Source organism: Nannobrachium achirus (assembly GCF_963921795.1).
Source record: "Nannobrachium achirus genome assembly, chromosome: 12".
In the NCBI taxonomy this organism is placed as follows: domain Eukaryota; kingdom Metazoa; phylum Chordata; class Actinopteri; order Myctophiformes; family Myctophidae; genus Nannobrachium; species Nannobrachium achirus.
In genome coordinates, this window is record NC_137832.1 from 23626014 (window position 1) to 23653513 (window position 27500).

At 40.6% G+C, this 27500-nt stretch overlaps 2 protein-coding genes across 9 annotated transcripts in view; both read right to left on the reverse strand.

The window, feature by feature from the left end:
• Window positions 1-8705, reverse strand: part of lmx1bb (LIM homeobox transcription factor 1, beta b) — a gene marked incomplete at both ends in the record, with an annotated part of 91953 nt that extends 83248 nt beyond the window's left edge. For 2 of the 3 annotated variants that reach the window (XM_080739335.1, XM_080739334.1), the window contains 2 exons: window positions 4271-4457; window positions 5439-5577. In XM_080739335.1, the coding sequence (XP_080595461.1) occupies window positions 4271-4457; window positions 5439-5577 (326 nt within the window). Of the gene's footprint in view, window positions 1-4270; window positions 4458-5438; window positions 5578-8605 lie in introns of those variants that run through there. The other variant, XM_080739336.1, reaches the window with a different exon arrangement.
• Window positions 8706-25969: 17264 nt separating this feature from the next.
• LOC308296097 (multivesicular body subunit 12B-like) overlaps window positions 25970-27500 on the reverse strand; it is a 103503-nt gene continuing 101972 nt past the window's right edge. For all 6 annotated transcript variants that reach the window (XM_080739222.1, XM_080739219.1, XM_080739220.1 and 3 more), the window contains exon 10: window positions 25970-26451. In XM_080739222.1, the coding sequence (XP_080595348.1) occupies window positions 26377-26451 (75 nt within the window). In that variant the 3' untranslated portion in view covers window positions 25970-26376. The remainder of the gene's footprint in view (window positions 26452-27500) is intronic.

Below are 27500 nucleotides of genomic sequence, written 5' to 3' on the forward strand. Positions count from 1 at the left end.
GGTTAGAGTAAAAAAGTCCCTCCAGGGGGAGAAAAAAAAAGATCTCCCACTTTCTAATGATGTATAATTGACCTCTAAACACCAGGACACAACAAACTCTCCGGGGGTGGTGTAATTCCCCTCTACCTCTCCAACACCGTCCGTCTCCTTTAAAACCCGTTCAGAACGGGGGTACACATTATTGTGTATCATTATTTTATGCTTTAACTATTGAAAAATAGCAGATATACAAGCTCACAGCGCGGCACCGAGTGCCGCGCTGCGAGCTTGTAGATCTGCTATTTTTGAAAAATCGTGAAAATTAGAATTAGGATCTTTAAGTGTCTTTTGAATCCTTCTAAGGTTTTTTTTTTCCACTTAACTGGAGCTCAGTTAGACTACTATGTCAGTGGTTCTCAAACTTTTTCATTTGAAGGACCCCCAAACTGATATTTATTTGGCCGCGGACCCCCATCTCAAAATATTTAGTTCCAGGGACCACCCAGAAGCAAAATTTGAGTTACAAACGTTTGCTTTAAAAATACATAATATTCAAAGATTTGCACACATTTTCACGACTTTTTCAAAAATAGCAGATCTACAAGCTTGCAGCGCGGCACTCGGTGCCGCGCTGTGAGCTTGTATATCTGCTATTTTTCAACAGTTAAAGCAGTCAATAATTCTAGACCTAAATAGGTTAAGCTTGTTCCCCCTCAGTCGCTCGGCCACGGTGCCCGTCCAGCTGACAGCCCTATTTACCCATTCTCAATCTATAACCCCATGTGGAATATACTGGAGGAAGAAGAAGGCACCGACATTTTAATGTTTTTTTTTTTTTTTCAAATCACCATCCTATAACTTTGAGATTGTATAAATATGAATTAACTGAGGATCTGACTATGTATAGCTTCCATTTCCTTTCTTTGATTTAGACTGAAAACTGATTCTTGTGTTTTCCCCAAAATAGTGCAGGAAATAGTTTCATCAGCTTCTGTGCATCGGCACACTGTACCGTATCTGATATATTTTTTCTCCTATGCAAAAGGCAAATCATAACAAAAACAACAACTATATACGTGTATAGGAAGCCTACCAATGATATTTAACATTTTCCATTTGTCCTTGCACTGAGTTGCACTAAGCTTTACCTCCATAACCAGTAAAAACAACAGAATAAAAAAATATAGGTCAACTGTCTTGACATAAACAGAGGAAATCCAGCCAAAACATAGGCTGATAATTTTTCACATCTATTACCACATAATCAGAGGTGCGCTTAAACGTGTCGGTGAAGCATGCCCCACTGTACGCAGATTATTCAACGCGGCACACAGTATTTCTCCCTGTCAGGCTCACTTTAACCTGTTCAAAAGGTGTGAAAGAAAGACCGCTTGCCAATTCCTTGATTTACGGCAGCTAGCTCGAGCTGATTACGGGGTATGAATCAGGTTGCTGTAGGAATGTAATTAGGCACGTAGACCTCTGTAAGTCTAGAGGAGCTCTCCTTGCAGCCCAGAGCACTTTGTGGGCTGACAAATGCATCTTAAATGGGTGTCATAAAAGTCAAAAAGGTGCCAATTACATCTTTAAGTATCCCATCAGTGCAAATGAAATAAACAAAAAAGGGGATACTTTTGTCTAAGGTGGAGGAAGTGGGACCCTCCAGCAAGGTTATTTCTTTATTATTGTATATCTTTCTTTTAACCAGGGAGGGATCAAGGGAGGGGGAGGAGGTTGAACAATTAAAAGATGGAAGGAGGTGTGATGAATAACGCTGTGAGAGAGCATGATGGCGCCTAGCAGGTTGCTGTTCTTGGCGTGGATGTTTGGACTTGTCACCCTAACCTCAACATGCAAAATGCCAGAGGTAGCGAAGCGAGGGAGGGCTGTGTGGATATGCTGAGCTCATAATAATAATGACAATGTAACATGATATTGTACAATATAACACCATACCAAATATGGTGTTTCTAACACAATATTGTGTATACGTAAAAGTATATAGTATGCAAATTCAGATATGCGCCACAGATATATTTTCTCTGGCACACATGTCACACACACACACACACACACACACACACACACACACACACACACACACACACACACACACACACACACACACACACGTGGACGCACGCACGCACGCAAACAATAGATAAAACAAGCAAGAAAAAGACAATATGGAGCAACTACAAAATGGCCAGGCCAGAACAAGCAAAAGAAAGAGATCCCTCTCTCTCTCTTTGCCGGACTGGTCTCCTTTTCCAGCCAACTCTTTAAGCCGTGAAGCCGTGACACCGGTATCCCTTAGTTACTGCTATGAATTTCCCCATTGTTATCAACCGACTACACTGCTGTCACAGAGCTGGATGAATGGCACGCATGGCAATAGATGTAACTCATTGTTGGTTGCAAGGTATCTAGCAGAGAGCCATAATGTCCTGGTAATCGAAGCCGAATTGTTAAAAGGCCCCGACACAAAAAGCTGAAAATTCAATGACAAGCATGAAGAGCACTCATGCAATGAGAAACACAAGGCACCCCAATGGGCTACGCGGCAACACTCCACGTTTAGCCTTCGGTTGGTGAAAAACAAAACAAAACAACCACTTTTTTATGTGTGATACTGATAATGTACTATAATTTGCTATTTCAATTTACTAATTTCTTCAACACATAGTAATGTATTATTTTTTTTGCCTCATAGCCTATAGGCTACATGAAAATGTTATTTTAAGTTTAAGTTTTGTTTTAAATAGAAATGCAATTGAATTGAAATTGATTGCTGCAAAATTACATAATTAAAAAAATACAGCCAAATTATTACTATTATTCTTACAGTAATTACACATATGACATATTAAATAGCAATATATTTTTTATTTTCACATTAGCCTGCAAATAGCAAAAATGGCTACTAGCTATACAGTAGGCCTACTGGGCATTTTACTACTGTAAAATCCAGCAAGTTAAAAAAATAAAGAAAATCTAAAATTAACTGCAAAAAAATAAATGCAATATTAAATTGAGAATGCATGCATTATATGTGTGTGTGATAGTGCATAATAGCGTGTGCATAGCATGTGTGTGCGCACGCGCGCGTGCGTCTGTCTCTGTAGCCTACTTGAGTTTTTTCATAACTCACTTCCATTCAATATTATAGGCTATTAGCATACAGGTCTATATGGGCTATATTATTCATCACAGATATTGCCTAAATGGTTGCCGGTCGCGTCGCGCCAAATGCAAAACTTAAATAACATGAAAGGCACAATGATAGGAGGCTAAACTGACCAATTAATTTAAATCCAAATCAATAGCCTAAATATTTTTTTTTAAACCGTACAAAACAACGTATAAAACGTAAATTGTGCCGAATTAAAGCACATTAGCCTACACTTTTCTATGTGTTCAAATAAGGCTTGCTTAGTAGCAATTCACTGCAGTGAAGGTGCGTTGTATAGCGTACCTACGCTAATACAGCGTAGCTACGATTGACTTTCCGGCAATTTGCTCCTTTTTGCTGCTTCGAAACTCAACCTGGCCGTCCTATTAGGCTATTAGTTATTATTAGTAGGTCATACTGTAGCACGTGAACGGACCATCAAGGAGAACAAGTGAATTAAATGGAGAAGGACATTCCCGCACAGCCCGGCCTGGTTGTGACCACATACTATAGCCTAACTGTTATGAATGCGCTCACTGGGCCCGTAGAAATAAATATGGAAATATCGCCGACTCTATGACAAAGACATAGCCATAAATATGACAATAATAAGATATAGCGAGTATAATGCAATCATCCGCCAGCCGTGGAGGAGTGAGTGAGACGCATAGGTATAAAGGCCTATAGGCCACTGGTTCCCAAACGCTGGGTCGGGACCCGTTTGTGGGTCACGGACACATTTATGGTCATCCCTACAATTTGTAATTCATTATTTCAAAACGTTTTCCAAAAAAAAAAAAAAAGAAGAAAAAAATGCAACAAATGTTCTATAGGCCACGTAATTTCACAAATAAAATAAATAAAATTCATAAATTAGAAAACACATGTTTAAGAAGTAGGCCTAGTGAAAATAGCCGATCTACAAGCGTTGTGAACTTGTAGATCTGCTATTTTCACTATAGGTTGAGTCCTGGGCCAAAGAAGCCCTCATTTATTTGTAGGGGTCTTGGGCTCAAACGTTTGGGAACCACGGCCTATACATAATATAGGCCAACTAGCAGAGTCATTGGGAGCATCGCATCGGTCGGACATAGAGATAGTCAGAGGTATAGTGCTTACTGTTGGTAGTCATGCTTGCAGTAAAGCTTCCTTTCTCTGAAGTAACAGCTGGTAGTGAGTGGCTGTTGACACACTGTGCACTGCAAACACTCCTCGTGCCACGAAGAGTCGTTGACTCTCATCAAGAAGCGGTCAGAGATGGGACGCTGGCATCCCTCGCACACTGATGGATGGTGACATTCAGACCCTAAAACATATTTGCTTGCGTGAGTGGAATTGTATGGTTTTTCGGTCAAACACGCACGCACGCACGCACGCGCGCGCGCGCAGCACACACACACACACACACACACACACACACACACACACACACACACACACACACACACACACACACACACAGTGTAGGACTGTAGGCCTGGCCTAGGATATATTGTCAGATATAACACACAATCACATGTAGGCCTAAATGTAATTGATTGATTGATTGATTGATTGAATACTTTATTATAACAGTTTGCAAAGATCAGCATACAGGGAGGTACAGTAGCCTACAAATACAAGGTCTGCTAAAATATATAGGCCTATATTTTTTTACAAGAATGCCTATGGCTTTTTCCATCGGGGTATTTTATTTAAGTCAATATTAAGCTGGTATTAATTAGAATAAAGTAGTTTGACTCGTTATACCAAAACGAGACACTTGTAGCTTTAGCTAGAATAGCAATAGGCCTATACTGGTGTGTCCTAATACACCAAGCTGTGTAGAATGAGCCCAGATAGGACCATATATCAATCATCAACGTATTTGATGTCACAATCATTAGCCTACTAATGCAAAGAGGATGCCAGACAGACAGCATACATGGCATTTTCGAGGGCATAACTATACATGTTTTACATTATTTTTTTTGGGGGGACGTTGCTGTTGTTATATGAACACAACAATTAGCCTACTTTTCATCTTTTGACAGCAACATTGCATGCAAGGGCTGAAAAACTAAAAAACAGCAAAGGCTAAAAAACATGCCAGGAGAAAGGAAGGGCTGCAAGGAAGCATTCACGCGTAGGCTAATGCATATGCGTACAGACAGGCCAAGAAGAAACAAAGTCAAACATTTTTTTTTTCTTGGACACCTTGGACATGTTCTTTATAAGCTATGAGTGATTTCGCATTTAGTTCGAGTATGTCATGTTATGTGACTAAATGTCTCTACATCAATCTTACCAAGCATGACTCCAAGCGTAGCTTGTCCTGAACGCAGGGGATGATCTTCAATTTTTATGCCGTCCAGCATTATAGCAGTCTTGGATTGTTTTCTCGTGGAGAGGCGCTCTAGTGACACCAGACCTGTTGCGATATCCATAATGATATGATCAGACTCACTACTCAAATCGTATCCCCCACAAAAAAGGCTGTTCGAAGATGAGAGACTCGCAGTAGCCGTAAAAAAAACCTGTTGAGGAGACGACGGTATAACCGGGGGAGTCCCGAAAGAACAGCCTGCTGCTGGAAAAGGACAAACTTGCACTAAAACCCAAGCACAACTCGCCTCTGAATCGACGCTCACAAAATCTGTCAAAGCCAAGCAGCCTACGACGGCTAAACAAACTGTTGATTGCTCAGAGAGTACAGTGGAGAGATAATAAAGCGATAATAAACCTGGGCTAAACTCTGGAACAGTCACCTGTTATGTTAGAACGGAGGAAGAAGCTGTTATCTTCCGCGCGCCGCGCCGACGGAGAGAAGCTTGATTCCTATACTTGAAATGTTTCTGTTTTTGTCAATCAATAAGACAAAAAGAAAAAAATGACATCAAATCCCAGATTTTGTGAGTGAAATGTCCCGACGGTGACTCTTCAAGTGGAGGGCTGGTGATGCGCCCCTCGGACCCCTGTCGCTTGAAAAGTCTGAGTTGGAGAGATTGAAGCTTTGCTGGGATCCTCCCACTGCTGACTGCATGCATGAACACACTCCTGGAGTCTCTTCCCTGCCATTGGGATGCTATTGGTGCAGAGCGGAGGCTACAGTCCATGCTCCACAGAGCCGCCCCACACACACACACACACACACACACACACACACACACACACACACACACACATGGATAGTCAGACATAAATAACAATGAGTGGATCGATAAATAAGTAGATTTGGGGGGGACATCACATATAGCATGAGCTATATTAATACATAAAATAATAATAATAGCCCAATAACAACAGCTAATCGCGACGATACTAGAATTTTACGTTGTAATATTTCATAGGATAATAATAATATAGCCTTTATTAATAATAATATATTTTGTGCCTCAAATTATATTAGAAAACAGGGCCATAAGATACAGTACAGACTAGGGTAATTTAGCTTTATGGGGGTTGTTCGAATGACATGAACCAGGCCTAAAATAAAATAAATATATGATGATAAAAAAAACTCTTCTTCCGTTGGATTACCATTGTCGCGGTTTTCGGTATGTATAGCCTATATTAAAGCGTGTATAGGCCTACAGTAGGCCTATTTGAAAACAAACTGAAATAAACTGCTATAGCCTATGCCACCATTTCAGTGGACTGCTGCCAAATATATATAGGCTATTCTTTATTTTATATTGGTTCGTTTTTGTATGTGTAAAAAAACGAGCCATGTGCTATGGACTGCTTGATTTTATCACGTTTTGCGTGCGTGCTTGCGTGGCACTGCGTGTGTGTGTGTGTGTGTGTGTGTGTGTGTGTGTGTGTGTGTGTGTGTGTGTGTGTGTGCGTGTGCGTGCGTGTGTGTGTGTGTGTGTGTGTGTGTGTGTGTGTGCATGTGTGTGTGTGTGTGTGTGTGTGTGTGTGTGTGTGTGTGTGTGCAGTCAGTGCGCCCTGACCCCCACACACACAACTGATGATGATGATGCACCTGGTGATGAGCGCTGATAATAACAATGCGCTGCAAGCAGCGAGGCGAAGGGAGCCACAGATTGATCCAAACAAACATATTTCCATCTGATCCCGGCAAGAAATGTAAAATATGCACCGGGCTTTGCAGCGAAGGCCCCGGCCCGTGCACTCACATGCATTTTGACAGGAACAGCGCATATTATGAGAAGTAGGCTAAATGGCCCTGTGCTGTCTGTCTGTCTCATCGGGAACTCCTGTCATTTGAGCTGCCTTATCGGCGGGGTTGAAGGGTTGAACGCGTTCCCCGTTCAGATCAGTGCGTTTCTGAAACATTTTCATGTCAAGGACCCCCAAATTAATACTAGGCCCCTATGTGTTAGGCCGCGGACCCCCTCTGGAAATATTTACAAGATGTGTGTTGTTAAAAATGTTTCCAAAATACACATTAAAATAATAGCCTAATAATAATAATCATAATTAAATTAGCCTTAAAGTGGTTAAGTGGTTAAACTGATTTTGATGCTATCTTAACCAATTTTGCTGGGGGTCGCAGCAGGAACCCCGCTAAAGGAGCCCTGAGGCCTGGGGGGGGTCCCCGGACCCCACTTTGAGAACCACTGCTGGTTTAGATCACAACCTTGGCTCGCTGACCACCAGCACCAAAATAAACATCCTTAAAACATGCAGGCACATTAATGTATATAACAGTATAGCCTACTAGGCTAATGGTTCTAAAATATCAGTCGCGTTGTGTTGTAACTTGTACCAATATTAATAGCTAAAAACGTCACGCGCGTGTAAAGACTATAGGAATATTGCTGACAGGCAACCGCTGAAACAATTGCCTAATGGGATTTTTGTGATGTTTTCCATTTTATGTTTCAGCCTGGATAGTATTAGCGTTTTTTTTATGCTGTAGGCCTCGGCCAATACTTTTACCGCAGACATCATCAAACATTTTAATTCCAAGATCTATCTCGAGGACGAGATTAGGTTAACCTATTCTGCTCAAATTAACGAATAGGCAGCAAATCACAGTGTCATGTTAACGTGTTGGTTAGCTCTTTTTCTTTTTTAGATTGTCCTTAACCTATATACATGCAGGCTACTATTTTAAAATAATCTCACTTACAGCGCACGAATGGAGACAACGCTAAACAAGCCTATAAACAATGAATGTGTGGTGGTCACTTGCCATAAATAATTCAAGTGCAAGAACTGCTCAATAGCCTAATCGTAGTAGTAATAATAGCTAATAACAACAATGAAATAATAACAATAATAATAGGCTAATAATATTATATATTATTATTATATTATTAATATTAGCCTATATTTATTCCGTGGCCTATTGCTGACATACATTAAGCTATATGGTTTATATAGTAGATTTTAAATAATTCGATACTAGGCCTATAGCCTATTGAAGAGGCAACAGGTTACAATGAGAAATACACGAGAAACCGTTTTAATCACGTAGAACACCTTCTGTGATGCTCTCTTTACCTCGCATCCACAGCGCATGGGCCTGTATGTGTTTTTGACATCCTTTGTGAACCATCAAGGCGATGACCTGTAGCCTAGATTGGGAAAACAGAGAATAGATTGTTGGCTGCTTCTCGCTCGCGTCGCCCTCTGCTGGTCCGCGGGCAAAATTGCTGCTGCATGCGCCCTAAGAAGGCGATTGAGAATGAAACAAAGTAGGCGTTCTAAAGATATGACTTGAACGTAGGGTAAACTATGTAATCTTAGCTGCCTGTCCTGCATGAGTAGTAGCCTACGCTCTGCAGTCTGCAGGTCACCCTACCAGCAAGATATCATGTTAGCTCCTTCTGGGCAGGGTAGCAGAGGCGTCAATTGGGTATGGCAAGCTATGGCAGCTGCCATACCTTGGTAGCTACAGGGGAAAATAATAAAATGCACTGTAATCGTGCCTGTTGCTAAGGTATGACAACATGTAGGGCGCGCGTGCAAGACACCAGTCATGTTGCCATACCTTAGCTTTTTCTGAACTGACGCCGCTGCAAGGTAGGTAGGCCTACAAGCACGGTGATGCATAGCCCCCTCCCTCGCATCATTAATGAGCTGAGCAATTTATTCACACACCAAGCAAGTGGCCTCATTCAACCAATTATAGACAAGCTCAATGGCGTGCATGAAGGGAGCGACAATGTATTGACCTTAATCAATAAATCAATCTAGTGAATTTGGCCCGCGGTGTTTAATGGGCCTCTACGTGATGCTGACCCCTCTGCCTCGCCCTCTGTAACGAAGAGAAATCATTCAGCAGGTGTGCTGTGTTGTTGCGCCCAGGCCAGAACACAACTGGACAAAACGTAAAGCGTGAAGCACATATAATCTACCTTTTAAGCAACCATTCTTAATGCGTCCAGCGTAAAGGTAAGATCATGTCAATCATGTCATTTAATGCAGTCAACAATATGTATTGCGCAATTAGCGCTGGTGAATCAGCTGGGTAAAAAAGAAAGAAAGAAAAGAAAAAAATAATAATTTACCTCGAATAATAACGAAATAATGTGGAAAACAGGAAATAGTCGCCCAGTTTGGGATATAATGGATTCTCTATAACAAAAATGGCAGCTAGATGAACAATACAACTTGAATTAAATATTAAATATTCGGTTTAAATATTGTTTACCAATATTGTATCGAAAACGTTGTGAAAATGTTCACCTTTTTACGTGAAACTTTTCAGAACGACTAATGTGCACGGATTTGAGACGTCACTGGTTTAGGATAAACTTTTTATATTGTTTTATTTTATTTCCGTTAAGAATTTAATTAATTAATCATAACAGCTGCATATAGATATACAGCAGCCTATATGATATTTGAATGGCGGAGGCATGGCAGTCCCAAATAAAGTTTTAAAGCTACATTTTTAAATCGAATTCAGATTTCGTTTGATTCATTTAGTGCAATCTTTTCATACAAAATAGACCACATATTGTCAAACTATAGGCAACTTGACCAGGGGGTATATAGCCTACTGTTAACTAATTATTCATTAGCAATAGAGCATATAAGCATTAATTAATTTGAATTTCCTTAAACAGTTCACGGCACTGTTGGCCATGGCTATTAGCCCCGGGGTCCCAACAATAACTCATTAATAAATACATTCAAAAAGTACCCTAAAACGTGGTAAAATACAACGAGAATGCATAAAAACAGACCAGCTAGGACTTTGATCTTGTTGGGATGCCAATCTGCTATTGGACACTGAACATTTTTCAGTTATGCATAAACAAAAACGGACTAATGTGACCCATATTTATCATTCTTTAATGAGCTAAACTGTAGAAGGAGTAACTCAACACACCACAGACATAATAATGGAAGTCTAATGGCAGCGGTGGAGGTCGGACTTTTTGTCAGTTAACTCACTTTGATCTTTTAATGAGTGTTTCTAAAAAGCTTAAGCTCTCCATGATGCTTCTGTAAAACCGTGTACAGAAAACATACAGCCTGTCTCCTGTTTCCTTGGCCCGACGTGCAGCTGAACACCTTCAAAAGCTTCAATCGAGACGGAAATTATAGCCTACATAGACATTTTTATCTTAAATATATTTTCAGTCAAATGGATCAAACAGGCTATTTGATTAAGTGAAGCTCCTTCCTTATTTTCTTTTTTTCTTTCTTTCTTCTTTTGAAATTCCAATTTCCAAGACAGAATTTACATTCCATTATAGTCCATGCGTGAGGGAATAGCCACCCATAGGCCTACTATCTTAAAATTGCGTCCGAATGGCGTTTGTTTTCACGTTCCAGGCGAATCGTTTTATCTCGTCAATCCAGGCTGACCCATGACCGGTAGAGGAGCACGAGAGACGCTTATTAAAGGTGAGATTTGCCCCCCAGCCTCGCTACAGACAAAAACGTATAGGCTTAGTTTTAAATAATATATTCTATGTGTTTCGTAAGTTAGTGTGTTTAGGCATAGTCAGTGTAGTAGGCCTATAGGCTACAGCTGAGCAAACATGGGATGACTGCATAATGAGATTGAGAAGGGGCAATAGGCTATATTTTCTGCTGGTTGATCAAAAGATATACCAGTATATTCCACTATGTGACAAAACAAATGCTGCTTCACCCTGTAGACCTATATCAGATTAGGGCACCCAATTGGCTTATGTGCTCTTAAATAATACAAATATGAAATAAATAATAAATAATAATACAAAAATAATATCTTGACTTTAAATTCATATTTAATGCCTTAAAGGTAACTCAGTGTATAGTCATGTACTATGTATTATTTACTATTGCAAAGGCATAATTTATTGGTGCTTTCTTAGGCTTGTAGCCCACATTAATATGAGCTCACTCCAATGCATGCATCTGAACTCTCTTGCAATGGACCCACTAAACACAGTGGGCCACCACACCCCACTCCTCCCCTCAAATATTCTTTTTGCCTTTTCTCCCCCAAAACAGTCTTTCTCATCTTACGGAGACCTCTGGGAATGTCACGGCCAAATAACTCCAGCAGCGGGATTATACCAAGAGACCCCAAGGAGCCCAGGTAAAGTATAACACACCACTGTCTGCTCACTGCTGGCTTTGTTTATGTTTTGATATGCTGGATTGATCTTTTTTTTTTCTCCCTCTCAAATGCACTGAGTTCTTGACATAGTGGCTGACAGCATACTGTATGTCAAAGTCTGCCTTGACGGTGATTTAAAGTGTACTGTCTGTATAGCACTTGAAGTTAAAGTTATGTGGGATAGGATCTGAATTTCTAACACCATGAAAGAAATCCAGAGTAGACAACTTAAAATGAACACTAGTCATAACTTGTTTCAATTTTCTATGAGAAAATGCGACATCTTAGCAAAGATCTTTAGAGAGCTTGAGTCATTGTTCATGGTACTATCCAAAGGTTTGGATATACGAAGGGAAAGAAAGAAAGATCAATTGGCTGATGCATGCTAATTGTCAAAATAATTCAAAACTGGTTTTGTCTATTTTGCAGTTACACTGTAATCTGTATAATAATACAGAATTAAAAACGTCATTTTAAATGGAATGTTTTGAGAGTGGAATTTAAGAGTGGAATCTTGTAATTCATAAGGAAACAATGCAAGCAAATTACGTGCATATAGAAATCAATATTAACTGCACTTGAGTAGCCTATACAAGTCATATCAGTGAATGTTCAAATTAACATGTACATAATATAGTCAGCAAACAACTACAGCAATAAAGTTGAAGTCATTACATTTGACTTTATATTTCCTTTTAATAGACCAGGATTCAGGAATCTCATTTTGACAGCATTACTCATCAAGATTCCTCTTTGCAAACTATATCCAAACATACATTCCGTCAATTCAAGAACCCAATGAACATATTCTGTAGCCTGAAAATATGAAGCACTGTGGGAGACATCAGGTTATCCAGGATGCAGCCATATTTATACACCTGGTCGGTCCGTCCATTCATGTTTGCAGATCTTGGTAACCCACCACTACTCAACACTTTTATGGGCTGTGTGTTACCTGAGGCTGCATGGGATTCCTTTATCCGAATTACAATGTCATCCCCTGCTGGACATTCCCACACAATACACCCGGTTGTGCTGCTTCAAAAAATCTAAAGATACCATTATTAGACCAGGGGGCTCTTCAACGTTTTCAGTCCAAGGACCCCTTAGTTGAGAGAGAGAGAGATGAAGCAAGGACCCCCACAACCTGTTGATAGATTCCATAGTTGAATCTTTTGACAGCACAATCATCAGTGTATTTTAGATTCATGTCAACTTGTGTTTTCAGATATTTAACCACTTGAACCGTCAATACTTATAAAACTTGATCTTTCACTCTTTTTCCCCTCTACACCAAAGCTTGTTGCCAAAAATAGCAGATCTACAAGCTCACAACGCCTCGGTGCTGCGAGGCGTTGTGAGCTTGTAGATCTGCTATTTTTGGCTAAAGTTCTCCGAATATGGACGCTAGGGTTCAAGTGGTTAATATAAAAAACGAGAAAAAAAGTTTCTATCTCACAAAGATTTGGAGGACCCCCTGTAGTAACTCTGAGGATAGGGGTCCCGGACCCCCTGTTGAAGACCCCTGATTTAGACCACCAATGTTGTGTAGAGAATTAACAGTACAGATTCACACAATTGTAACGGCATTAGTTAGTTATTTATCTTTCACTTGATTTTTATCTTTCAACTCTGTGATATTTCCAAGTGATTTACAGTCAGAATGAAGATGTAGAGTATCAATGATATGCCTTTACAGTAAATTAATTGTACTTTCTTTTTCTCGTGCATGTCATTGTTCTGGCATTTCAATTGTTTTGCTGATATTAATTGTTTATTGTAGAAATTGTTTTCAGGTTATATAAATAGTTGCAAGTGGCGAATATTAAATGTCCATAAAGTACCTCCAGTATTGCACCTATAATATTGAAATTCCTATATAGTTGTCACTTAATATTTAACAGAAATTTTAGTGGAGGGATTACCTACAATTTCATACTTACTCAGTGTTAGTGTAGGAAACGAAAGAAAGAAAGAAAGAAAGAATACTTTTTTGCAATAGACTATGAATATGAAAAAAAATGTAAAAAAAAAAATCTGCCTCACTTTTATCTTTGTGGCTGTGTGTGTGTGTGTGTGTGTGTGTGTGTGTGTGTGTGTGTGTGTGTGTGTGTGTGTGTGTGTGTGTGTGTGTGTACACGCGCGCGCACACATGCATCTTGAAAAGTTCAAAGGAAAAGATAGTGACATCCATTTAAAACTACATTTTGGTTTTACATTCATCTATATATGTGATAAAAAAGTGCAACGAAAACAATAACTTTCTCCTTGCAGTACTGCTTTCCTTGATTGTTTTGACAACATTGATTCATTTGATGTGCTCTAAGATGAAACGCCTCCCCACCCACAGAGTTTTGACAAGGTTAATGTGAAATGATTTATGAAGACAAAACGAATGCAAAATCTCCTTTTCCTTCACAAATGCACACCGCCAAAACATTTAAAATGATCAAAGCGGGCAACAGATGAAACCCTTGAATCCAAGAATAACTGTGAAAAAGGCTTTCATGTGGCAACTCCAGGGATCTCTCATACTCCTCTGTTTTACTTAACAGACACACACACTTGGCAAAACAAGACTTCATTTAAATGGTTTTCAAATCCAGTCACATACGCACACTGTCATTTCAGAATAAAAATATGTCACCAATTTCCTCTTAATGTCTATGTGTCTCTCTTCGACTGTTGGAGATGATTAAGATGCAATTATTGTCAGACAGACACTTCAAACCTTTCATAAGCATATTTCTCCAGCGAAGAAATCTACATAGCACATCTCAAGGTGTCGAGTGTGTGGCGGGATACAGCGAGACGCCATCTGGACAAGTTGCAGTCGCAGAGAAAAGGGAAGTTGCGTCTGGAAGTGGAAGATGATAGGGCAGCAGGGACGTGCTGGCCATTGGGAAAAGCGGGACAACTCCCGAACGGCCGGTTCATTCCCGGCCGATCCAGGCCCGCCGATCCAGGCCGGCCATTAGGAAAAAATGTAACCATTTGCACAAAAGTAAACATTTAACCGTTTGCCCAAAAGTAGTGAAAACAGCCGATCTACAAGCACACCGCGAGGCGTTGTGTGCTTGTAGATCTGCTGTTTTCACTACTTTTGGGTTGTTTAAATCATTTTTAAAATGATAAATACAAAACAAACGGTTTTGGACATACACGGTTTCCACCCGACAACGACGAAATATAACTCATGTACAGTAATTGGCCCACTGGCTTGTCACTTGTCGTGATCTGAAATGGCAAATCTTTTATAGCAGCAAGGCTATAGAGAGAGATCTCTCTCTATAGCGCGCAATGAGGGCCTCTCCAGCTCTTTTTCCCGGGCTGAATCAGGGGCCCAGCACGTCCCTGTAGGGCAGCACATCAGAGCATACACAGCTGAAAAAATCGAGAGTTCATAAAACAAACTTTTGTTCATTGGAGCACAACAAGGAATGGGAATTATAGCCGTCATGTGGCAGAAATGGCAGCAGGGACATGGAGCTTGATGTTGTATTGGACAACTGTGACTGTTTTTAGCATTAGCAAAAGCCCGGGCAAGATTTGCAGTGCCTTTCAGCAGACGATCATGTTATTCATTGGATTTGTCTGCAGAAAAATAATGTTTCCCTTGATAAAAAGGCAAGGCTGCAGGAGGCCAAGTGCATGATTTTAGGAGGCGTGCCATCAACAACAAGCACGGGCCTTCCTTCGCTACCCATTCCTCATGTGGAATGGATAACATTCTCCTTCCGCTGTCTAAATTGCACGTGGCCACAGATTTCATAGTGAGAGACATTTTGAATAGATCTACATATACTGGCTGAGTCACAAAACTACAATTTAATGGCTACATAATTATGGCAAAAAAAAACGATCTGGAGAATCAGCTGGTATGTAGTAACCAGCATGAATCCAAATACATATACAGTATGCAGTGATGTGCACCAGAAACATTTAACCCATTCAGGCCGGGAACACATTTTAGTGTATGGGAGGGGCTTACAGTACATGTACAGTATGTAGCAATATATTTGTTTTTGTAGGCTAATTTCTGATTTAGGCCTAACTATAGGTTAGGCCTAAATTTAAATGAGCACAACGTGGCCACTGATACTGACCAAACATAATAATAAAGATATTGTTTGCTATATAGAGAAACATTTTAAAGAAATGTGAACAAAATACCGTAGGCAAATGGCAATAAAATGGCATCGGTCTCAGACATAACTCATTCAACTTTGGTGGTGACCATTACAAAATACTCATGCATACTCGTGCATGTGTGTTCCTTTCTCTCTCTCACACACACACACACACACACACACACACACACACACACACACACACACACACACACACACACACACACACACACACACAATATACTACATATATAGCATATGCGCACTTGTGCACGCGCGCTCAGCACATATATGAATGTAAGTGTGTCATTAATAGGCTGCACTTCAGAGAAAAGGTTGAGATCCTCCAGATGTTTTGCAGCTGGATGGATCTGGTAGTGAAGATCTAGACAGCGTCTGTCACAAGCTAGCGTTTCTAATCTGTCCTGAACATTAGGCAGAGAATGCTACAAGCAGCACATGCGGCTCTGTACACAATATGTTCAGTATGCTAACCATACAGAACAATAGGTTCTGCTTCACTTTGACACTTTTTTTTATCACAAAATGCAATACCAAAGTTATTGTATCTTCAGCAGTGTTCAGAATTTGCACTCTTGTAACTGAGAGTGCAAACATGTACTGTACCCAAAAGAACACGTAACCACTTTAACTCCAGCATCCCTATTCTGGAGGGAACCTTCGCCAACAATAGCTGACCTACAAGCTCACAACAAGTCACAACGTGAGCTTGTGGATCATCTATTTTTGTCGAAAAGATTTGGTGTAGACGGAAAAAAGTAGAGTTGTACTTGTAACTCAAGTCCCGGTTTAAGTAGTCATGGGTACATTTTTACACTCTGAGTCAAATTACCATCAAGGATTTTGCAGCGTAGAATAGGCCTATACTTTTATATAATGATTTTGTTTTATATACTGAATGAAACCTTGTATGTCGTACAGCTGATGAACTTTCACAAAGCAAATCAAAGGCTGATGGGCTAAATGAAGTTATTAGGGTAGAATGCCTGGGGCAGGAGAGCAGGGCTTTGAACTAGGGGTCTAGCGGCGCTTAGTGAGGTCACACACCCCCAGCAGAACAAACATCACAAGAACCTGGTCAAGGAGGATGATTAGATTTCTAAACCTCTCTCAAATGGAGGTCAGTCAGTCAGTCATACTACTGTGCAATATTAAAGGTAAAAACGTTTCCAAAAATACTGCAACTAACACTAACCCTATAAAGAACACAGGCGAGCCAGCCTTTAAATACAATGTTGTGAATGTGAATGAGTTAATTAACCAATACTGACTCAAGTTACCGACTTAAATTACTACATACACTGCGTCTCAATACACAAACCATCATAGGTCAATACTTCATATTGTGGATATTTCATTTTTGTAACAATAGTCTTCCAAAGAAAATATAGTCGCTAATGTGCCACACACAGTATATTTTTGCTGCTTTGTGAGGCACTATATTTTAAATTTCTGTAATGCTATCAAAGTTATATTATAGACCATTAACACCTCAACAAAATAAATACATTTGGAAGGGGGGAAAGAAACTCTTTAAATTGCTATCCCTGTATTCAAGAACAACAAGGTGTTTCAATAACACTCTTGAGTTTTGTATGACTATATAATGTGTAACGCTCCTTCTTGGGTGTGAGATGGGAATAACTCCGAGCTGACCTTGATGGTCTCTAGATATTTCCCCTTCCTGGGTTCATGTGCCTGGTAACCAGCAGGGCCAACCCCGTGCCCTGTGAACTGACCCTGTCCCCCCTCTTGAGATTTGAAAGGAAAAAAGAAAACCAATCCTCTCGGGAGCTCTCCGGACTAACAAGAAAACCGCTAGCCCGAATCTCTCAGAACTGCTGTGTTTTCCCACTGGACCACTTTCAGCTTAATAAACATCTTAACCAGCCAGCGGTCCCACGGGGGCTGCTGGGAAATCCTCTGGGCAGCCGGAGCTCAGGGGGCTGGCCCTTTATTGCATCCAGGTGGCCGTTAAAAAATGCTGGCCGGCCATAAATGTCCAATAAAATGCATATGGCACCTCCAAGGGTGGACAGGGTCAGTGCACCTGTCTGTGTATGAAGGCTCCCTCCCAACTCCAGGTCCTCTCACATCAGTTCGAGATACCCCCCCACCCTCATCGTGGAGCACCATGCCAGCCATGTCCCTGTAGACTGACAGCTGGTAGCATGAACACCTCCCCAAGGTGTTCGGATGTGCGAATATATTTATATATTGTTCATACTCATTGTGTGAACAATTGTGAAGCAGATATCCACAAGAAATCAAAACACGTTCTCTTCTTCCAGCCTGGCCCACTGAGAGGCTATACCATCCACCGAGCGATTCCAATATTCAGTATCGCCCACCCAGAATCATTATTGTCAGACTGTTAACTATTGTGATTTGGCGTTATATGTTAGCTATTCATTCAAACACAACTATCCACTAGACAAGAGGTTAACAATATACATCAAGTACAAGTACATCATTTCGAGTTTCCACAATAACATATTGTTAGTCAATATTTGAAAGTTTAATTTCATCAAGAGCAACACGGCATCAAGCACACCTTGACCATTCACGATGAGAGCTGACGTGTGTCTCACAACAAATCTGCTTCCACCATTCAGAGACTGAGGAATGTCCTGCAGGCAGGATACACGAATAGAGCTGCATAAAAGTGCTGCAAAGTTATATTGTACAAACTATTTCAGTCAAAAAGGAAAATGTGCAAACATCGTGAGTGGTATTGTTGACACAATCTATATTCAGGGGCGGTTATACAAAGTTATGTATTGTCAACGTCAAGCAGCAAAATTGCTTGCTAAGTGTGCGTATTAATTTTGTCCTATCCAATCACAACAGCCTTGTTTATGAGCACCTCTCACGTAGAAGACCAGTGGCAGCAAGTTCCCTTCATGTGTCCAACATGGGCTCTGTCCTCTGGGCTCTGCACTTAATTGTCCCTCAGGTTGAGGAGAGGCCTGGATGGTGTATTGGGCCTTTGATCTGACTTGAAAGGAGTTAATTGATTTCTGTGTTGCAGGCACTTTATGTTGTACTTTCCTGAGAGAGGGGGGGAAAAAAAGGATTCTTACTGGTCATCTCACAACATGTGGAGAGAAATCCAGGAGAAAGAGAAAGAGAGAGAGAACTAGAGAGAGAGAGAGAGAGAGGGAGGGAGGGAGGGGATGAAGAAAGAGATCACCTCACACCCTGCTCCATCCTTGCTCAATTACAATAATTTGACTCACATGGCGTGGTTCGCTGCAGCATACAGAGAAGGAGAGAGAGAGGGAGAGAGAGAGAGAGGAGAACCTCTGTGGGGGAGGAGGAGGAGGAGGAGGGTGTCCCCGCTCTGGGGGAGATAACTCATCTTTACTTCTGGGCTGAGGTAAGACAAGACCGTTTTGATGTGCTGCCGTCGTTCCCCCGGAGCTCAGTTGGGGCTTGTTAAGGTAGCATGGAGGGGAAGACCACACGTTCAAGTTACCTCCCCACTTAAAGTCTCATCGAGACTCTGCACCGTGTGATGACATCACTACACTACACCGACCACGAGAGTGTGAGAGTGTGAGAGACGGAGAGAGAGAGGGAAGGGGGGCTTTTAGAGTTCACTGATAAGCTAAGTAAGTCCATCTCTGTCAAAATGGCTTCAAATACATCACGGGAGAAATACCAAATGATGCATGGCACGCATAGTTGCCGCTGATCCTGGTTTGCCGATAGAATAATGAATCATCTCGAATGAGAGTAGTTGAAGTGCTCACATCCTGTGGAGCAACAGTTGCCTCCATGTGTGAAGATCAAGTACGGATCTGTTATATCACCTGCCTGCCAGTCTATATACTATGGATCTACGTAGGCCTGCGCCTGACTTTGACAGGTCCCCTGTCTTAACTCCTTCGCCTCTCCCTCTCTCTCTGGTCAGTCCAGCTCAGGGGAAGCAGGGCTGTCAGAGGGAGAGTGGCAGGCTAAGCCTGTCTTAACACAGCGCCTCAAACCACCTCATAAATACAGGCTTCCTTTTCCAATTTCCAAGCAGCCCATCCACCTCTGTCTACATGCTTACACGCCGCTCCATGTCATGCTTCGGGGTGTGAGTTTAAAAATGACCACGGGACATCTGGCAGGGCTCGCTCAGGGCGGGGCTTTGATGTGCTAGCTCTCTCTGCAGCTCAGGCCCACTTCAGCAAAGCCAAATCCTCCAATGTAACGCAGTAGTGGCCGAGGGATACCAAGAGGGCCTTCTGTGACGGAGACAGCCCAGGGAGTTTAAAACAGGGGTCTTCAACTTTTTCAGGCCAAGGACGCCTTAGTTGAGAAAGAGATGAAGCAGGGACCCCCCACAACCTTATCATAGATTCCATATAGTTTCATCGTTTGACAGCACAATCATCAGTGTGTTTTGGATTCATGTCAATTTGTGTTTTCAGATATAAAACCACTTGAACCGTCAATACTTAATAGACTTGACCTTTCACTCTGTCCTTAGTCTGCTCTTTTCCCCCTCTACACCAAACCTCTTTGCCGAAAATAGCTGATCTAGAAGCTCACTGCGAGGCGTTGTGATCTACAAAACATTGTAGATCTGCTATTTTTGGCTAAAGTTCTCCTAATATGTACACTAGGGTTCAAGTGGTTAATATAAAAAATGAGAAAAAAACGTTCTATCAACAAGATTTGGAGGACCCCCTGTAGTAACTCTGAGGACCCCCTAGGGGTCCCGGACCCCCTGTTGAAGACCCATGGTTTAAAACGTTGCATGGGAATGGGTCAAGAAAAACGTGCAACACACAACAGGCCCAGAAGTCCTTCGCTAAGTACACAATGCGAATGAGTCTTGCCTAAATGCATGGCCTTCGTGTAATGGGGACAAAATGAAGGCCTTTGCCATTTCCATTTTACAATGTGGTCTCTCTGAATATCATTATTATTTTCTATATCATAAAGTGGAACCGATGGGAAAGTGAAACCATGTGAGCCAGCTTTTTGATGGGCTGGGCACGGCTCTTAAGGGCGTTGAGGTTCCCAGAGCTAGATTGCACGGTGCCCATCTGGTGGGTTTGGCTGGCGCAGCAGCAGTTTGTCCATGCAAAACTCTCAACTGGCATTTAGCTACAGCCTAAACAGCACACATCTGAACTGCAGAGCAACAACCAGACTACCTGGAGTGAGTCCATGTCAGCTATTCATAAATAACTTTCAGAGTCTGAATTATGGCATATATACAGTAGTCTATGCATGTATACTCTGTATGGATGAAAGTTAACATAATTTATGCAATACATTCCTCTACATAATGTACGTTATATACATTGTTGCAAGTCAAGAGTCAAAAACAGCATACATGATCTAATACAATTTGTCTAATGTTTTTATAATATATATTTCATATCTTAAATAGTAATTATTTAATGTGCTTTCAGGCAGTGCCTGTACATTGCCTGAAACGGCATAGCCTCTATTATAATGAACCACATTGCATGCAGCAACTTGTGGTTTAAATATTACGGTGCTGAATATTACTTACAATATTGTAATGAGATGTGACAACATGACTTATCTGAAAACTCAAAACTGACTTATGTGGTTCTCTGCCTGAAGGCTTCACTGAGTAGAATGGCAAAAAATATTTCCATGATTACTTTGAGGCTCATCTCTTCATAATAACTAAGAGCAAATTAAGCCATTATTGACAGTAAGAGTTAGCATATGACAATGTGTACTCTATGTACAAAGGAAGGGAGGGCAGTCTATGACCTGTCACTGCTTGATAGGACATTACTGACATGTATGTCACATTCATGAATGAACACAGAACCAGTGGTAACTAAATACATTTTAAGTAATGTACTTAAAGGAGTAGTTCACCCCCAAAATGACTTTTTTTCTATTGATTAGTCACGCCATGGAGACTAGAGTTCAATAATATTTTTAGTTTTTTGTCGCATTCCTAAGACAAGTAAATTTACCCCCATTGATTCCGGATGGGGACCCGTTTCGAAACGGGTCCCCATCCGGAACGAATGGGGGTAAATTTATTGTTATCACATTTTTGTCTTAGGAATGTGACAAAAAACTAAAAATATTATTGAACTCTATGGCGTGACTAATCAATAGAAAAAAAGTCATTTTGGGGGTGAATTACTCCTTTAAAGTTATACCATGTAACTTTTTTTATAAAACAAATCTTAAAATTGTCCTAACTCTTAAATCGCTAAAGTTTTAGAACACCCACTCCGTTATTTTCAGCTTCTGAAGCCTTCTCTTTATATGTTTTCTATGATCCTGACCGGGGTCCGGTTTTCGCGCAAAAATTACGTCATCATACACTACCGGCCAATCACAGCGAGGGTTATACACTGCCGGCCAATCACAGCGCATCTTGAAGGGGGGTCGCTAGCTATCACAATAGGGCGGCCATATTTGTAGGCGCCCGTGTGTCTCTATCTATACTCGGGTGAAACACTCCGTTTCTCCGGAATGCCTGAACGCACAGGAACCAGGGACCCCTCTAAAGATAGATCTCGGCGAGGTGGAGGCAGACGCGGGGGTGACGCGGCCCGGTCCGCGGCGAAAAACGGCCGAAAGACGCGGACGCTACTGACCACTAGTTGAGCAAATTACACAGTATAGCTTTAAGTACAATTATGTGGTATTTGTACTTTACTTGAGTATTTCCAATACTTTTGCTTCTACTCCACTACATCCCGGATCCAAATATTGTACATTTACTCCACTAGATATATTTGAGAACATTAGTTACTAGTTATTTTGTATATTGATTATTATTACAAAACATACAACCACTAAAACCCTATATACATTTTGGTCATTTGAAAATAGCCAATCTAAAAGCTCACAATGGGTGCGTTTATATGCACATTCAGAATGGCATTCAGAATGAACTTATTCCGAATAGAGCTTCTTACCCAAACGTTTACATGGGACCTGAATACAAGTATCCCTCATTCCACTGTCGTTTACATGACCAAAGGATTCATTCAGAATAGAACTTTGGGCATGCGCAAAGTAGGCCTACTTCAGGTCAGAAAGGGGGGGGGGGGGGGGGCAGTTCAGACAGCAGTTCATTCCAAATGGAGCGTTTATATGACAAATGTATCCCGATTGAAACGGCATAAACCACCTCTTCAGACCAGAATGAAAATTCATTCTGGTCAGACCGGAATGGCCATTCCTAAACGTTTATATGAGCATTTCTATTCTGAATGAGCAGTCATTCCGAATATAAGTGGAATACATCTGTGCATATAAACGCACCCAATGCGTCGCATCATTTTCAATAGGCTTTTATACATTTGTAAACTTGAAATGGGACATTCTGCATAATGAGTAGTATTTTAACTTTTGTTACTTAAAGTACATTTTGTGGCCAATACGTTTGTACTTTTACTCAAGTACATTTTGAATTCCGTACTTTTACATGTAACAGAGTATTTCTATATTGCAGTATTGATACTTTTACTACACCTGTAAATGCCAAAAGCCAATTTTTGGTTTACAAAACTGAAATGAATAAATAAATAAATACAAATAAATAAATACATAAACAAACAAACCCCATACAGAGTTCATACATTCACAAGCGTGGCAGGAAAGTCTAATTAACAATAGGGAATTAATTCATTAGGGTGTTTCTGGGGCTAATTAGACCTACAGAAATGTGCAAATACATTCTGATGGCTTCATTAGCTGGGTATGACACGCCTGAGCGATAGTGAAAAGAACATGATTTGACTTTGACTGGAGTACAGGTCCTCCAGGGGCTGACAAGACAGTGGGTGTGTTTACATTCATACCAATACACCAATCTTACCAGAAATAAGGCTATGGCAATAATGTCATAGAATGAGAACACCAAAATCAATCTGTGGCCTTAATCAGTGTAAGCAAAACATGATTAACCTACATTGTTTTCCTTTTCCGAAGGAGGGGTTAACACTTAACATATGGGGTTAACACGTCATAAGATATAATTTCTGTTTCATTCAAATATACGTCTAAATGCATAGCCTTATATAGTTAATTATTTACAAGCAAGAAAGTAAGCCCATACTGTTGCTTCTGTATGCATGTGCAGTAAACGATTGAATTTAATACAATTAATAATACAAAAGTAAGCCCATACTGTTGCTTCTGTATGCATGTACAGTAAACGATTGAATGTAATACAATTATTGCCATAACCTAATTATTCTATTAGTGTGCATTTAAATGGGTTCAATGTTTAGACCTAGACTATGACTTGGTGGCCATTTTCCAAAGCATTATAAACTATTTTTCTTTTCAAACATTCAGATGATAAATCAAACTTAATATTTTCTGCTTTTCTGGCTACAATCTTTGTTGACTGATACATTGACAAAATGTAACATCAGTGACAGCTGAGAGAAATGTCAATGTGTTGGATTACCTAGTCTCAACTAAGTTTCAAGTCTCTGCTACTGTAGTTGATTTTATTCCGTTCTAAAGAATGACATGCTTTGGAAAAGTATATCATGAGTTGTCTACAATATGTCAGGTGACTTGAGAACGTACAGTAGATAGCAAGAAATCAAGACTCTGATCTATGATTTCATAGAGGAGCACTGTCACACATTTACTGTATGTACATACCAAGGACTCATAACTCTCATCTGTCATCACATACTGGTGCCCAAATATATTAAGCTACCCACAAATCATGACTTTAATCTATGGCGTCATACTGGGAATCATGACTCTAATCTATGATTTTATAATGGTGCACAAATATATTTAAGATAGCAACAATGACTCATAAATCTAATCTGTGTGTTCATGCCGGTGTACAGTTATAATCTATGATTTCATACTGGGAATACAAACTGTAATCTATGATTTCATATTGGAGCACAGTCAAAGAGCAGTTTCATGGGCGGTGAGAGACGGACTTTATAGGTTTCACATTTCACAGGTTTTCACACATTCTTTCCCTCTTTTACAATCAAACAAGCTTTATATTACAGTAGTGACAGTAAAGTGTGTCTGAAAGAGAAAATGTATTCTTATACCCAAGACTATCATCTCTAGGTTACTGTCACAGCCACCTTCTCCATCCCTTTCAAATGCGTTCTCTAGGCAGCTGTATGTCGTTGTAGTCGGGTGGAAACCTTGTATGTCCAAAACCGTTTGTTTTGTATTTATCATTTTTAAAATGATCTAAACTAGTGAAAACAGCCGATCTACAAGCACACAACGCCTCGCACCGCGAGGCGTTGTGTGCTTGTAGATCAGCTGTTTTCACTACTTTTGTGCGACGGCCTTGTGCGATGAAGCAGTGCTTTACTTTGTGAAAAAATGTACAAATTTGAAACTTGGAGATACGAGGTTTCTGCCCGACAGTGACGATATGGGAATAGCATATTTTCAAGAGTGGATTTCCGTGGCGTTCTCTTTTTAAGACCCCGGCTCAGTAGAGGAGGTGTTGTATTAGAGTGGGCCGGGCGGGTGTCTGGGGTAAAAAGAACTCATTTCTCAAAGCTCTGCTTGAGCTTCCTGCGCGACGGTGCTCATGATGAACTTTGTGATGGAAAGCTGGCATTACCTGAACATGAACATCAGAGGGGACTATCTGTGCGTGTCAGAGGCGTCACACCAAATTCTGGGCCCTGGGTACAAGGATTCACTGTGGGCCCCCCATGAATGTTAACTATTGAAAAATAGCAGATATACAAGCTCACAGCGCGGCACCGAGTGCCACGCTGCAAGCTTGTATATCTGCTATTTTTTTTTAATCGTGAAAATGTGCGCAAGAAACCTATGTCAAGGACCCCCAAGATGATATGTATTTGGCCACGGACCCCGATCTCAAAATATTTAGTTCCAGGGACCCCCAGAAGCAAAATTTGAGTTAGAAATGTTTGCTTAAAAAATACATATATTCAAAGATTTTCACACATTTTCACAACTTTTCAAAAATAGCAGATCTACAAGCTCGCAGCGCTGCACTCGGTGCCGCGCTGTGAGCTTGTATATCTGCTATTTTTCAATAGATAAAGTTATTAGGGCCCCTCCACCTTGGGCCCCAGTAACTCAGTCCCACTTTCCTACCCCTTGTGACGCCCCTGTGTGCGTGTCAGAGGGAGCGCGACAAGGCTGTCCCCTATTCCCTGTTGTCTCAATCACTGCTACACTCCTGAGGCCTGAATTCTCCTGTTACTCTTGATGAGCGAAAAACAAAATCAAAGGAGTCACAGTTTATGCACTTTTATGTTCATTTGTAAACATACGTTTATTTAAAATAAAGAGAAAATTGCTTCATTAATCAAGCTTAAATTAAGTGTACTTTAGAATAAAATACCGTAGGGGTTCTATATACATACAAAAGCTCATATGAACTGCTAATGCTATTACATTATCATTCATATGAACCACTGTTGAAATTCATGACTGCACTGTCAACCGTTATTTTCATTATGAAAAGAAAAAAATCATTGTGATTTTTAAAGATCAGTATGTGATTCAAGCTGTTTCGTTGTACTGTAAATTATCCCAACTGCTAGTTCTGCAGACCTCGTGACCTGGCCTGCTTAGTGCTGGTTCTGTGCAAGATGGGTGGGAGGAAACGGGCAAATGCTTCGCTCTGCGCTGAAGTTGTAGTGAAACTGTAGAGTGAAGAAACACGCACGCACGCACGCACGCACACACACACACACACACACACACACACACACACACACACACACACACACACACACACACACACACACACACACACACACACACACACACACACACACACACACACACACACACACACACACACACACACACACACACACACACACACACAGACACACACACACACACACACACACACACACACACATATGAACATGGAAATAAAACTAAACAAAAATAAAAAATAAATCTCCAGCTTAAGATATGTAAAATCCTATGAAAGATTAGGTAATACGTCCAGAGATAATATGCTACTGTACTGTGTAATCTGTGTATAGTAATCTGTGTACAGTATGATACCTATTAGCCTACTAACTGGGCACTTGACCTAGGTTGACAAAGATAATTCCAATCAGAGTAGTGAGAAAGCAACGTCAGTGCAAAAAATTACCAACAGAAATATGAATAAACACTGCCCCCTTATGGCAAAGCAGGAACATGACTCCAAAATAAAAAATAGAAAAAAGGACAAAAACAAGACAAAAGAATTCTATGAGTGGAGGAGAGAACACATTAGAGCAGCATTTTAGCACACCTCTAGATAGATAAATGGCAAACAATGGTGACTGACAAAATGCATCTGTGACTAAACATTGGTGCAATGTATGCCCATTTTGTGCTGTTCATTGCCATTATATGGAGATGTAATTATAGTGACCCTATTACCAAGGACCAAGATGCTTAAAGTGTATTTCATGGAATGCAGGATCATACTCAACTGCATGTCCAAATCCACACAGTAGTTATACAAACCCCAAAAGGCAACTACATACTGTAAATACATAACGTCAACTTAATTGTATTTTTGTAATTAACATAAATGATTGTTGATTAGGGATCACAAATGACCAGTCTCAAACTGAAATATCCTACTTATGAACAGATAGATGACTGATGACAATGGACTGAGTTATATAACTAAATGGGTGCCATGGCATTGGTCCGACATCTCATTGTTCCTACATCCCATTAG